Source organism: Scomber scombrus, chromosome 21 (assembly GCF_963691925.1).
Source record: "Scomber scombrus chromosome 21, fScoSco1.1, whole genome shotgun sequence".
Taxonomy (NCBI): Eukaryota; Metazoa; Chordata; class Actinopteri; order Scombriformes; family Scombridae; genus Scomber; species Scomber scombrus.
In genome coordinates this window covers 6,299,633-6,313,821 of record NC_084990.1, presented here as the reverse complement: position 1 = coordinate 6,313,821, position 14,189 = coordinate 6,299,633, and the positions used below count along the sequence as shown (strand labels likewise).

At 41.8% G+C, this 14,189-nt stretch overlaps 2 protein-coding genes across 2 annotated transcripts in view; both read left to right on the top strand.

Moving 5' to 3' along the window:
- spata20 (spermatogenesis associated 20) overlaps positions 1-10,171 on the top strand; it is a 43,477-nt gene extending 33,306 nt beyond the window's left edge. Inside the window, exon 16 of the mRNA XM_062442402.1 lies at positions 9,099-10,171. Coding sequence (XP_062298386.1) covers positions 9,099-9,293 — 195 coding nt within the window. The 3' untranslated portion in view covers positions 9,294-10,171. The remainder of the gene's footprint in view (positions 1-9,098) is intronic.
- Positions 1-13,244, top strand: part of LOC134003624 (zinc transporter ZIP11-like) — a 240,576-nt gene extending 227,332 nt beyond the window's left edge. The window contains exon 11 of the mRNA XM_062442878.1: positions 13,235-13,244. The gene's annotated coding sequence lies outside the window, so the exon portion shown is untranslated. The remainder of the gene's footprint in view (positions 1-13,234) is intronic.
- Positions 13,245-14,189: the final 945 nt, after the last annotated feature.

Below are 14,189 nucleotides of genomic sequence, written 5' to 3'. Positions count from 1 at the left end.
GATAGGTCCCAGATGGTTCATGTCGCTGGAAAGTGCTTTTCAGCTAGACTAATGCATTCCGATAGCTACTCATCCTCTTTTATTCCTGTTTTTATCACTTATATTTATTCTATCATGCTTTAAAATTCACAAACGCATTTTTCTCGATCCATTTTTCCTTGACTTGCTAATCTGAAAATGTACATATCCTTCTATTGAATGATTTCTTTTCTCTCCACCACCCAACTATCTAGTAATTCCTCCATGTCCCAGTACATCCATAAAGCTATGGGGGAGGTGCGTATGTACTCAGGATCCAACAGAGAGTGGACAGCTTTAGTGGTGTTGTTTGAGATATAATCCTCTCTCTGTGGTGGTATCTTGTCTATACGTCTGCTGCCGTCGCGCTTGACGCTCCACGCTTATCTCGGCATGGTAAATAAAACCTACAATGAACAGATAAGACGCACATGCGTTTACACACACATACACACTGGTAGTTGTTGGAGTGTTTTGTTCACTCTTCCGCTCTCGCTTTATCTTTATGGGCTGAGAATGTTTTCGTCTGATACAATCAGGGATGTAGTGTGGGTTAACATAGCTGTCCAAGGTAAACAATTGTTTTGCATGTGTAGGAGGGTTTTCCTCATGCTGCATGACTGGGAGAGTCAATTATATTCTGGTGAGTGTTGAATGAGTGATGCCAGTTTGTGAAATAGTTGTTTTAATGCTCTTTTATCTTACATCAGCAATATTTTTAAAGATTTTTACATCAGCAATATTAACTTGACAGCAGACTTTGCAGATGAGATCACATTGTATAAATAAGCAAAATATGCAAGCTGCTGCCATTAATTGCTATCAACATACTTACAACATACTAGATAAGGATAATGTATGATTAATTGTGAGCACATTCACCCAACCTGCACTTCCAGTTATGCTATAACTCACATTATTAACAGGCTAAAAGAGGTGAAAGAATTATTCAGCTACCATCAGTGATGCTGCCTATAATGACATCTGTCATTAGGAAATCTAACCAGCTGTAGCCAATTAATGTGAGTCAATGAGTTGTCCTGAATACAAAGTCCTTGCTGTTGTTTATAATAATACAGGCCTTGCATGTTTTAAACTGTTCAAAAAAGCAGCAATGACATTTTTCTCTTTGTCTTTTTAAAAAAGAACAGCAAAGTAATAAGACTAATCGACAAATCAGCTTTGTAGCTGATGAGTCTAAATGACCCACAGCTGGTGGATGGTAAGTAGTAGTCACAATCTCCTTGTTAAACTTTTAAGCACATCATGTATGATTGTTTTTAGCTTTTGACCTTAAAATCTGTGATCTGGAACCTGTGGAATTGAGTGCTGCGAAGCCGTATGTACCGTCAGTCTGTAGCAGCTAAAGCACAAAGCTGTCAAGACTACAGTATAATTACAGGTTGTGAATGTCATGATTTTATATGAAAATGATCATTATTATTATTATAATGTAAGTATTTACAGCCTTTGTAATATCTTACTAAATGTGGGCTAAATAGGTCATTTGGCATATAAAATATGTATACATTCATGTAGTAAAAAATAAACAGGTTTGTGATAATGCTTGATACAAATTTATCTCTTTTAATACAATGTAGACTACGAATACAAGCCTGAAGTGTTACCAGAAAGAATTGCTATTTAATGGAATATTGAAGAGATAGCAGATATTTTCCTCAAATCATTCAGGCATTCAAGCCTACAAACGTTTGAGGCTAGACTGCCAGTTTGTCTCTGTTTTATTATCATTTTCCCCTGCATCGCTTCCTCTCTCTTCTTCCCACCCGTCCTAGTTATTTTCTCCCTCCCACTGTAGATGAAGCGTCAATTGCTTAGTGAATCACATTGTTCTGTCATTAAAATACAGCATATGTCTGTGTACATTTATATATGTACATTAATTTAGCATGAAATGAGATGTACATGCACAGATGACCTCCTCCACGGTATGATGTAACAGCCCTTATGTTCCAGCCAGTAATACTTTCACACATGACATAAGATTCAATTTCTTTTCACCTGCCTCAGTTTACCATTTCCTTTGATGAGTTGGAAAGAAAGCAGAATTTTTGATCTTATTTCCGATTCTGACCTGCTGTATGAGTGAGCGCTAATGAAACACCTCTCTTGGAGTCCAGCAGTCTTTAATCTCACATACACAGAGTAGCTTGTGGTTATATGGGGTCATTACCGTTCATTGACCCTGCCTGTAAAAGTATGACCACTGGAAACAGGATGATCCCAACGGTCAGGAAATTGCTCCCTGTGGTATGGTAGTGTACCACCGTTTTTTCATCAAAGCTTGAAGAGTTAAGGTCTTTAATAATCCGAGAGAAACAGAACAATAGCAACCCTTAGTTTTGCGAAACATCGTTCACAAGCCAAATGCCCAATACACAACTAAATATTTCTTACTCCACCAAGAATTTACCCTTCTAGTGGAGCAAACATGTCTTCTGGCAACTTCTAGTAGCCTGTATTTCAGCCTTTTCAATGCAGATACAATGACAGTTGCACAAAAACATTCGAAAGAGTAGGATCTTGATTAAAGGAACACATCATCTGTATTCAATCCTGTTGTTTTAGTGTTGTATTGCTATTTCATGTTCACCATTATAAGTATAAATGTAACAGATGCTAAGAGTGTGACAGCTTGGTGATTATAGTCCATTATTCATGAATGGCATTTTAACACACACAGTAAAACATTCCATCAAGTAACTTCAAAACATGTAACTCACAATGGGGCATGTTTTTAGGAACTGATTGATTGCGAGAATGAATCATATATTGACTTGCAGAATGTTTATGTATCTGGAATACATAATTCAGCAAAGTTTGGCACTGGAAACTAAACTTGCATGCCAAACAGTTCAAACTCCCAGAAATGACAATTGCACAGTATCCAGAGATTGGTCAGTCTGTGTCACCTGAGTGATAGTGTCCCAAAAATCAATGTAATTGTACCGAGTACTAGAACTTCTATCTATAAAGAACGTCAATTGTTATACCACTATATTACCGGATAGGTTTTAAGATAACTGGCCCCATCCTTAATTCTTACATGTCAGATTTGATCTCCTTAACATTTTTAACTTGACGTGACTTTTTTACGACTTTACCCAATGAGAATTCCCTTTCATCTTAAACGCAACATAAGCTGATGGAGGATGTCGTAGGTGTCAGGGACTGATTGAGGAGAGAGGCTGTTAATTCTGCCTCAGACACCGAGGCGTCTTCACATCTCACAGGAGACCGTGGTGATTTAGTGTAGAGGGCTCTGTAGAGACTGTCAGCTGCTGAAAACCGATGCCCAGCGTGACAAAGGACAGAGCACACCACCGGATAAGGCTCGCCCACTCACTCTCACTTACTTCAGAAGACACTGAAGAGAGGTTGCGTTTTCCTGAGTGTGTGTGGAGCTTTTAGTTTGGTGTGAATGAAGTAACCTATATTCAGAATTTTGCTACTTAAAATATTAACCAATTTAACTTTTTAATGCCAAACAACAGCAACAATAAAGAGAGTTTTATTTTTTTCTGGTTTTGAACTGGTTTGTTTTGGGAATATGGGTTACATGAGAGTGAGGGATAAAAGATTAATCGTTTATATCAAACTCACAATTTTGAGAAATTGAATTTTTAAAATGGCAACAGCCACAGTTTAAATCTCGAAATACTTTATAAACAGCGTCACCATAAAATAAGTAATGGTGAGTTTTTTTCAACATATGCAATCTAGGTGAGCGCCTCATATCAATTTCAGACACAAAGGCTGGCTGGCAGCTTTGTATTTGTCTGGTGTGACAGACAGCTGGTGAATAGAGATGTCAGAATCACCCAGTTAAACTTTTCAGCACATCATATAATGTTTTCATGCCTACAACCATAAAAAGTCCTCCAAGGATTGAGGATGTGAAGCAGTCTGTCTATGTAGTCTAAATTTAGCTCAAGCAGCTACAGTGCAGAGCTGTCAACAATAGCAGATGTCCAAATCATTAGATCATCAGATGCAGGGGTGTGTGGTCCATTAAAAGCGCTGGGGTGCCTCCTCTCCTGCAATTCCATTAAAAAAAAACACATTTTAATGAAAAATTGTTTTCTTATTGTTGTGTTGTGTGTTTGTGAGTATAAAGTTCAGAAGTTACTCTCACATAAATCATACTCAGTTACAGAAACATGCCACTAATGAAAAAACGCTGCATACAGTCTTTGTGTGGCGAAGGGCATACTTTTCTCCGCCTGATGTTGGTGATGTAATTTGTTCAGCTTTTCCTGGCAGCCCCAAATTGTTAGACACACTGTACGCCAGAAATATCTGGATCTGGAAAAAGTGAAAGTGCCCCCTGAGGTGCCCCCACAGTGAACCAATCATGACAAAATGTGCTTTAAAGTGCCTGACAAAGGATAATATGAAAAATATCAAAGTTCTGTAGTCACTGCCTTAGTCATGGGTGCCCTTTCAGTGGATGAAAATGTCATAGTGCCCTGTAAAGAACATCCAAAAACAAGAAAACATGATGTGTCCTTTAAATGAAGAGGAGGTAATGTAGCGTCCTATGAGTTGTCGTTGTAATGGTGTGAGCTGGAGGTTCTGTATGAGTGCCCTTCTACTTAATAACTGGATCCCAGATATTCTTAGTTTACCAGCGACACAACAGCATCAAAGGACAGTCTCCTCCCAGTGCCTTTCCTATATATGTTGAAATCTACCATGTAGCCATTTGAGTCCGCTAAAACAAAACCTTTTATGCCCCACTTTTTGGATTGTTTCTGATGTATTGCCTCATTCCAATTTTAGCTTTGGTGGCAACCACAAGCTCATCCACAGCCAGGTTCTGATGAAGGTGGTAGACAGCCTTGCAGACCAATGGCAGACTTGTACAGAGGGTGCAGCCTGTCGTAATCCTCTGTGCCTGTCCTGTCATTCACTGCATCCTCCTCATGGTCACTCATATGTTCCAAGATATGATAGTGGGACTTGTCATGGACGAAATGTTTTTCACGCCACATGTCACTGACTTTAGGCAGCTTGAGGACACCAATGTAAAATACTAACTCCATGTGTTTGCACAATTTCTCAGGGGTAACTGGAGTCTACACTAACGTCTTGCCAGCAGCAGTATTTTATTAGCATTTTTTCTTGAGTACTTTATCTACTTTTTCAAAAAAGAGCTTGAATAGCTAGAATATGCAGTTTGGGGTGCACCCAAAGGACAGAGGTGGATGCACACAGGGATTCCTTTTGGGCACCAACGGTGTATGAATTTGAGTGAATGTTAGTCTCCTCCTGATGAGCAGGTTGGCACCCTGCGTTGTAGCTCCTGTCATCAGTGTATGAATGGGTAAATGTGACATGTAGAGTAAAAGCGCTTTAAGTCACAAAGACTAGAAAAGCGCTATAGAAGTACAATCCATTTACCATTTACCATTTAGGCTGTCTACCCAGGACCACTCCCATGAACACAGCTGAACTGAAGCTGATGAAGACCCATCTTAGAAACAGATTTGGGAAAGGAAGGCTCTCAGATCTTCTGCTGTTGTCCATTGAAAGGGACGTCCCAATTGACCTAACAAGATCATTAACATTTACAAACTCACGACTAAAATAATTTTCCTTTGATTTCTCCAATCTTACTTCTTGCTTTCCTGACAAGACTCCTCAGAACAGCTCATTTTCAAAATGTTAATAGTTACTTGATTTTACTGCAGATGTGTGTTGCGAAATATACATTTAAAATGAGAGCTTACAAAGTAAATCCTTTTTTAATACAGAGGTTTGACTTGCATTCTGAGTCACCCTATAAAGTGTTCATCTAAATTAGAGATGTGCCCTTTTTACGAAAACATCTATCGACTGGTAGATATCTGAGTTCTCATATCAGTCGTCTCTGTAGTTTATCTGCCCTCATGCTCAAAATTTCTCCTGCCTAAATTTTTCCCTCTGGCTCTGGCTCCGTCACCTCACCCTCCTCCCCTGGTGAAAATTCAGATGAGTGAATGGAGCCGACGGCGTAATCGGTGCCAACGCATGAGTGATGGTGCGTGCAGCTCATGTGGCTCCGCTGCCCCACCTCCCTCCATGCCAGTTTTTGTGTCCAAGTGTGAACGTGTGTGTCTGCTTGTGTCCTGAGGCGGTGGTCCAGATGCCAGGTTGTTATGATGACTGAGCAGGTCCCTTCATATATATATATATATATATATATATATATACACGTGTGTGTGTGTGAGAGAGAGAGACACCACAGATCGAGAGGCATTGAGGAAGTAAATCTCCTCATGCTCGGCTGCACGCGGCACTATTCGAAGCCACCGTCATCACTCTTCCTCAGGTATGACAGCGCCTCTCAAAAGTGTGTTTGGTGTGTTTATTACATTTCTTTGGCTCTACCTCGATAAAAGAGGCCGGGCCTATGAGTCGCCTGTGTGTGTTAGCTAGGTTAGAAAGGAAGAAGAGAGACAACATTTAAATGGTTCCAGAGGATGTGTGTGTTTGTGCGATACTGTCAGCACAGGTACACTGTGTTCTTTTAAAGTGTCTTAGCTCGGCTCGTTTGGCAGAGTGAGAGGGAGAGTGGGAGGGAGCTGTCAGTGGTGGGACATTTAACGGGTGGGAATTGTATATGTGTGTGTGTTGATGTTTGTTAGGTTCAGGGTTGCCCAGTGTATGAAGGGATTAACCCTGTGGGAGTTCGACTGAGCTCTCATGTGTAGCCAACTGTGCTGTCTGCAGCAGCTTCACACACATACACACACTCCTCCTGTTGGGTCCCCACGGGCGTGTGGATATAGTGTTGTTGTGACACAGACAGACTACAGGGTGACCTTTGAGTTGAGGGCGCGTGGCTGGATGTGGTCTAGGCTCAAGGAGGGACCGCGTGAAGCTGACAAGCAAGAAGAAGAGTCAAGACAGAGAGGAAAAGGTTCAGCTTGGTAGGGAAATCCTCCTCCTGTCTCCATAGCAACGGTCACACCGTTATGACCACATTCCATCACACTCTTTACCAGTCTTCCCCTGTATGTGTGCGTGTGTGCCAACCATCTAGGGCGCTCAGTGTGAATTCATAGTTTCCTGTGTTGCAGGTTATTTACGCTCATAGCTATGTCTATCAGGTGTACCAGCATCCCTGCAGAGAATAAGACAATATAGAATAGCATCACTTCATCATCCCCTAAAGGGTTATTTTATTTACCAGGCAGCAGATTTAGTAATAGAAACAGAACTACCTCCCGCTGCTGAGAGAGTCTATCGCCATCAGGAGACAGGCGGTGTAACCCGCTGATGGTTTCTTGGCATTAGAAGTGCAGATGGTTACTGGCACAAATGAGTGTCTGAATGGCTGACTGGAGCACTAGGGGCGCATTGAGACGGACGTTGAATGAGAACTTGAGGCTCATTGAGACAGGATGGAGGGGATTCAAACAGTTCTGCATGATGTGTCTGGGTGAGTGCTGGCTGGCAGGCCTTCAGGGGACGAATGAGGAGTGTTTGCTGTAATGACAAATGTATAATGGCAGAGGCAAGATTGAGGGTGAAGGCAGTCATATGCAGAATTAGGGGTAATTGAGATGCCCCAGTACCTTTTAAGCCAAGTACAGCCTGGTATGAATTTGCTGGGGTCAGTCATACAAGTTAGGTGGACCAGCCTGTAAATTAGGATGGTGTGATAAGTTGTGATCTATTCAAGCAGCACCTCCAGGAATGAAAAATGAAGCCAACGCAGAAGTGCCAAAAACTGATGTTCCCTGTATAGTCAGTGGCTGGCTCCAAAAGCAAATCAATCTCCATAGACTCCCATGTGCCCAACTTTACAGCACAAATTAACATGTTTACCTGCCGTCCTTGTAGGTATGTAGCTTTTGTTTGCATTAATAAAGGTTATCATGTTTAGGAACCGGAATTCAAACATTTGAATGAGTTCCTGATTCTTGGCATTTTGGATTCAGTTCTAATTTGGAACCAGTTTTCGGGTAACCCTACTGATGTCTCTCGATATTTCCTAAAGTTCCCTTTTCCCTTTCCCTAGGGGAAAATGGTCTCAGACTTTTGGACCCTGTTGTATATGGTTGGACCGCTATGTTTTCTCCGGCAGCCATTTTTCTCTGACATTGTAGGGTAAACCCGTACTCATGTCGGCACACTTCAAAGACAAGACGATTGAGGTTAGCAGCATCTCATTATCATTGAGCACTTCTGTTGTCTTCATGTCGACCGTGCAACTTCTGTCCTCCCCGGTCAAAATTAACCTGAGGACAACAGGAGGATTAAAGAAACTGGTGCTTGAACCAGCCACTCTGAGCAGGGCTTTTTAGACAGGGTGAGAAGGCTGATGTGGTGCTTGACCCTTGTGGTTATTTGACCAAAGCACATCAGACATGTTATTAAGACTTCAGGGAACTTGTGGAAAAGGGGTATAATATAGTGCAGTGAATAGTGTTGGAAGAGTATATAAAAGTTTCAGGCCACCACAGACTGACCTGCATGTCAGTCATGCCAGGCTAGGAGAAAATGACATATTTGATAGGAAGAAGTGTTAACGACGGACCTGTCGACCTGTCCAAGACCACCAGCATAGAGACACGTGCATACATTCATGACAAACAGATGTAAAGAAAGGCAATCTCTCATACACACACAGTTGTCAGTAGTTTCATACAGAATTAATACATTATTTTGTAGACTTTTTCGGTGCGTGACAGGGCAGCACTGGTTTTGGAGCTCCTCATGCTGCAGGCAGGACACGTGAACCACATGTCCATCCATCTATTCTTTTCCCTCTGTTGGTGTGGGCAAGAGACCATGGCATGCACTGACCCTTCAATTGAATGGGTTATTTTTAGGTGGGTTTTTGTTTCTGGATGAATGAAACTATCATTACTGGGATACCTTTTTCTGAAATGAAGTCTGTAAAATTCAATCCAGACGTATGCAAATCAGTCAAGGCATGCAATAACAACCGAAGAGAAAAGTAAGAAATGTAACATTCAGGAGCCACGCCAAATCACAGTGTTTCTTTATTTTCAACATATTGAACCAACCTCCTCTTTCCACCCCCACCCACGTTTTATTTTTGGCAGGTCTTGATGCTTTTAGATGGTGATGAAGAGAGTTTCCTCTGCCAGCGTGTGCCTGCACTCTCCTCCATGTCGCAGCAGGGTGGTGCAGCCACAGCCTACGTCTGCCAGGACTTCACCTGCTCTCTGCCCGTCACCGACCCCCAGGAACTACGCAGGCAACTGCTGGATGGGCAGACGGAGACGCAGTCAGAATGACGAATCCAGTATTGACTGACTGATATTTAACAGAAAGGGTCGTAATCTCTGAAGACGTCACTATTCCAGTCTGCAGCCATAGCCTAGCTCATTTCTCTTTGGCTTCTGAAGTCTGGCTTTGCCAATAGAAGAATTCCATTGCTTAAAAAGCATATGCTACTTTGGTTGGAGTAGTTGCCATGAGGTTACCCATGAGGTCCTCTACTAGTCGTGTACGACTCTAATGTTAGCCTATTATTTATTACCTCAAATATCAACTCAAGTTTTACGTTAGCAGGCCTTCAGAGGCAGTTGATCAGTTGAGCCATATTTAAAATCAGGTGTACAAATGTTCTTATCAGGAAACACCCACAGCAGCAATGGCAGCCTACTGAAAATATGTAGCACTTGTAGAAAATGTCCTAACCTGACTGTTAAACTACAGACCCTTACTAGACCATGACCTAAAAACCACTTGGATGAATATTGCAGATGAACCCATCTGTCCTGTGGTCTTCTCCTAGCCCTGCATTCCAGCTCCCACATTCATTTCACATGGATCTGAGTATGAGTAGAAGCCTGCATGCCTGTGTGTGTGTATGTGTGTGTAAAGGGCTGGTGTGCAGGTTTGTATGTACCACTGTCCATACATTTTAAAAGTTTATCTCTTCTGCATTTGACTTCATTTGTTGTGGTTTCACAGCGATCGAGCTAACGAGCTTCCGTTTACCATCTGCTCTCACCCTCGTTTGTCTGTTATCTCGAATCCACCGCAACATGAGACGAACCTTCTCCACCGTAGCAGTCGTCTCATGGGTTTTCTCTCAAGGTTTAGATAACAAAAAAATATACAACATGTATACATGCAACCCTTAATAATAAAGATACTACTCTTGTAAGCAGTGTCTGGGTGCCTTGTTTTTTGTGAAGTGGTTCTCTGTGAAACTCATAAAAAGCTTTAGAAGCGAAGTGAGATCTCTCAAATACTCTTGAAAAAGATGCTTGATTCAAGATGCTGTTTCTTTTCTTACCTTCAAGACAGAATACTAGAATAAATGACACAATATAATGGATATGTTTGTGATGTGTACTTTCTCTCTGTGTTCAAGTCAGTCCAAGATGGGAAAAATCAGAACGGAGTGAATGTGTCCCAGCAGTCTGCCTTTCACTTTCTCTTGTACTATAAATACTCATCATACAGAGAGAAACCCACTGTTGTGTATTCTTTTTCTGTCTGTTCCCCCCCGCAGGCTGGATGAAGGTAATGTAAACTGTGTAAGTGTTTGTTGTAGCGAGAAGGGGCACATGGGAGAGTGTGTGTGGGGATGAGACAGATGGCCTGCTGATGTTGAGGAGTGGGAGATGGTCTCAGAGGGTCCTGCTTTGGGCTCTGGAAGCAAAGGAGAAGAAAAGACTGGAAGAGAAACGTGATGTTTCAATCACGACAGCGGCAGCTTCGTTTCCCTGACCTCGCGCCTGTGAGGTGGAAAGAATCGCCATCTTATTCACCAACATACTGCAAGAATACCTAGGCCTTCTGCACTGGTTTACGTAAGCTTAAATCTCCTCCTCCTCTTCTCCTCTCTCTCTACTTTGGTGTGCCAATGCTCCCCTCCTCGCCTCAAGAACAAGGGAAGTCATTCTGGCAGACGGCTGCTTCTTTGGAAGAACAAAAAATTGCCTAGAGAGGGAAGGTGAAAAAAAAAAGGAAAACAGGGCGAGGGGGGAATATGAGGCACAGAGACATACAGGGATAGAGAGAGAGAGGAGAAGAGGGATCACTCTGTTCCGTTTTAGCTCTGTCATGTCCCAACCTCACTTTTTCTTAACCTGTCAGATTGGGAACAGTCATGCTTTTTTGTCACTTTGGGGCTCCTTTTCATGCATTTCCACCAAATGCCTCCACACTCTTATCTCTCCTTTCCTCCCTCAGTGTCTCATCCTATCATCTTCTACCAGGTTGGGAACCATCTATCTTCGCTTTCAGACACACTCACATCTCTTTCGCTCTCTCTCTCTATACTTCTTCTGGGCTATATGTAAGCATGTTATAACTGCGGTCCTCTCATTTTTTGTTCCAATCGATTCTCCTCACGTACAGTTATGTATGCACCATTTGTTGTCCCCCTCCCTTTATGAATACAATCACTCCTCTCATTATTTCTCTGCACTAATTGTTTTGATGAGCTGCACAAGCTGAATTTTAATTAGCGCTGAGATTAGCGAGTGACCCCAACTAACCTGTTGCCCCCTTGATTATGGAGCTGTTATCTACATGTCACAGATCTGCAAAGATATTCATTATAACTTTGTTTAGCACTGTTTATAGAATCACGCAAACAGCAAACATAGTTGCAAAGTGCTTCAACAAAGGACACAAGAGACAGCGATACAATTATACAGTAAAGGGTAAAACCAGAGAAATGAAATAGAATTAATAAAATTGTATAGTATCATCTAGGATATATTAATTTTTTATCATACCAGTGATGAGTTAAGATATGGTTAGAAATGTTTTAGCTGATGTTTAATAAAGGGCAAATTACATTCATATTACAGTTTAGGTGCAATGACAGCAAATGTAGGGTCGCCCTTGGTTCCAAATGAAGACTGAAGAAACTGTGAGAACATATACTGTATGGGCTGAGTAGGACAGAAATATGGCTTTGAACCAATACATATAAAGCCTTGTAAGTGATCGACAGAATTTTAAACTGTTGTGTGGAAGTCAATGGAGGGGTGCTAAAATTGAGTTAATGCACTCTCTTCTCATAGTTTGTATGAAAAGCTTTACAGCTGAATTTTGGACCACTTGAAGATGATAACAATCAAGATGGTGTTAAATGAATAATTTCTTAAGGACAGCTTTGACCTGCTGGTGGTGCTAGAGGTAAGTTTTTACTATCACCAAAGTCACTCAGGTTACATCTTCTAAGAACCAGGAATATCTGTTCCAAATTTCAGGGCCATCCATTTAATAGCTATTGAAATATTTAAGTCTGGCCTAAAGTGAATGTGGTGGACCGACCAACCGATAGGGCTGACCTTGCGATCCAAAGAGCCATGCCACTACCAGGGCTAACAACAAGTCTGAATAACCACTTGTACTTTATGTCAAAGTTCAGATTTTAATCAATAATCCTCTCAATTTTCTGGCAAAGGACTGAGTTTTGGTTGGCGTGAAGCCACGTTTTTCATTCATTTAGACAGTCAGGCTTGGTGGGGAAAATATAAGTCTCTTGGTGTTGTCCTTGTTAAGCTGGACAAAGTTACAACATCCAACATGAAATACTTTGTACTTTTTTCTTTACTGATGTATTGCTGATTCTGATGATTGATATAAAAATCAATCAATCAATTCAATCAATCAATTTGATCACAAAAAAATACTAATTATGTTACCAAGGGGAAGCACGTGAAAAGAGAAAAGAATAGGTCCCAGAATTGATCCTTGAGGTGCGCAGAGTGAAGCCGCGAAATTAGATGCAGTGGTGAAATAAAGCAGTGGTTTTCAAAGTGGGGGCCACCAAGGGGGCCTCAGCAAATTGCAGGGAAGATGAGGGAACGCTAACATAAGTCTTACTTTCCAATGCCCATCTTTGCCTGTCAGTCAAAACATCACTCATCACATAAATTGTCAGTGTTAACCTGGTAACTGATGGACCTGACTGGTCTTGTTTTGTGGGGGTGTGTTCAGACCAGGCTGCAGCTATGACTGTCGAGAACCGTGGAATGACCACTCTCATCAAGCCAAAAGCCCTGAATGCAGTTGGCTAGGCACTTGTGAAAAGGATCAACGAGCTTAATCAGGTACTACAGGACATTACACAAGTACTGAATTTCATTAAAGCCTGCCCTATGAAACACAAACTGTTCACTCTGCTGTGTAATGACATGGGCGCCCGTTTTGAAGGGTCGCTGCTTCACTCCAACATGTGCTGGCTGGCACAGGGGTTAATTTTGAATCATGTCTATGAGCTGCAGAGGGAGTTTGCAGAGTTCCTCTCATCTGAAAAGCACCAGCTGGCAGACCTTTTCACAAATGCAGCTTAGATTCGAAAACTTGCATAAATGTCAGAAGTTTTCTAGCACCTAAATGTAGTGAAACAAAACATGCAAGGGTGTGATATGTACACATCGCATGTGCAAGACAACGTGCATGTTTTTATCAACAAGATTATGCTATGGTCAAACAAGGTCCAGGAGGGAGTAAGAGAAATGTCACCACTGCTTCACCAGGAGCTGCTTTCATCTCGTGAGTAGGGCACCATCTCTCAACTTCTCCAGTCTGACCTGGAGCACCTCCAGGGATATTTAGCTGACCTTGAAAATACTAATCTAAACTGGATTAAGCACCCCTTTGCCCCTGGTGTAGATTCTACTCTGGATTTAAAATTTAAAGTCACTGGAGGAGCTGATTGAAATGACAAACTCGGGGGGATTTAAAAATGAAATTGTAAGGCTTTTTTTCCCTCCCTAACTACTGTCTGCATGGAAGAAGGGACTATCCCACCCTGACTGAGAGGGATCTGAAATGTCTTCTCTCCTTTTGCAACCAGCTAGTTGTGTCAATGTGTATTTTCAATTATAAAAGTACTTAAAACAAAACGGAGAGCTACGTCCAAATGTGCACAAAGATGTGTATGGTAAACATAAGCTTAGGTTCGACAGACTGTGTAGGAGCCATCAAGCCCACCTCCCACCTCACACTAGTATCCTCTCTCTCTCTCTCTCTCTCTCTCTCTCTCTCTCTCTCTCTCTCTCTCTCTCTCTCTCTCTCTCTCTCTCTCTCTCTCTCTCTCTCCTCTCTCTCTCTCTCTCTCTCTCTCTCTCTCTCTCTCTCTCTCTCTCTCTCTCTCTCTCTCTCCTTCTCTCAGGACACAAACACACAGAGGCTAAAGGTTAGTGAAGAGTTTG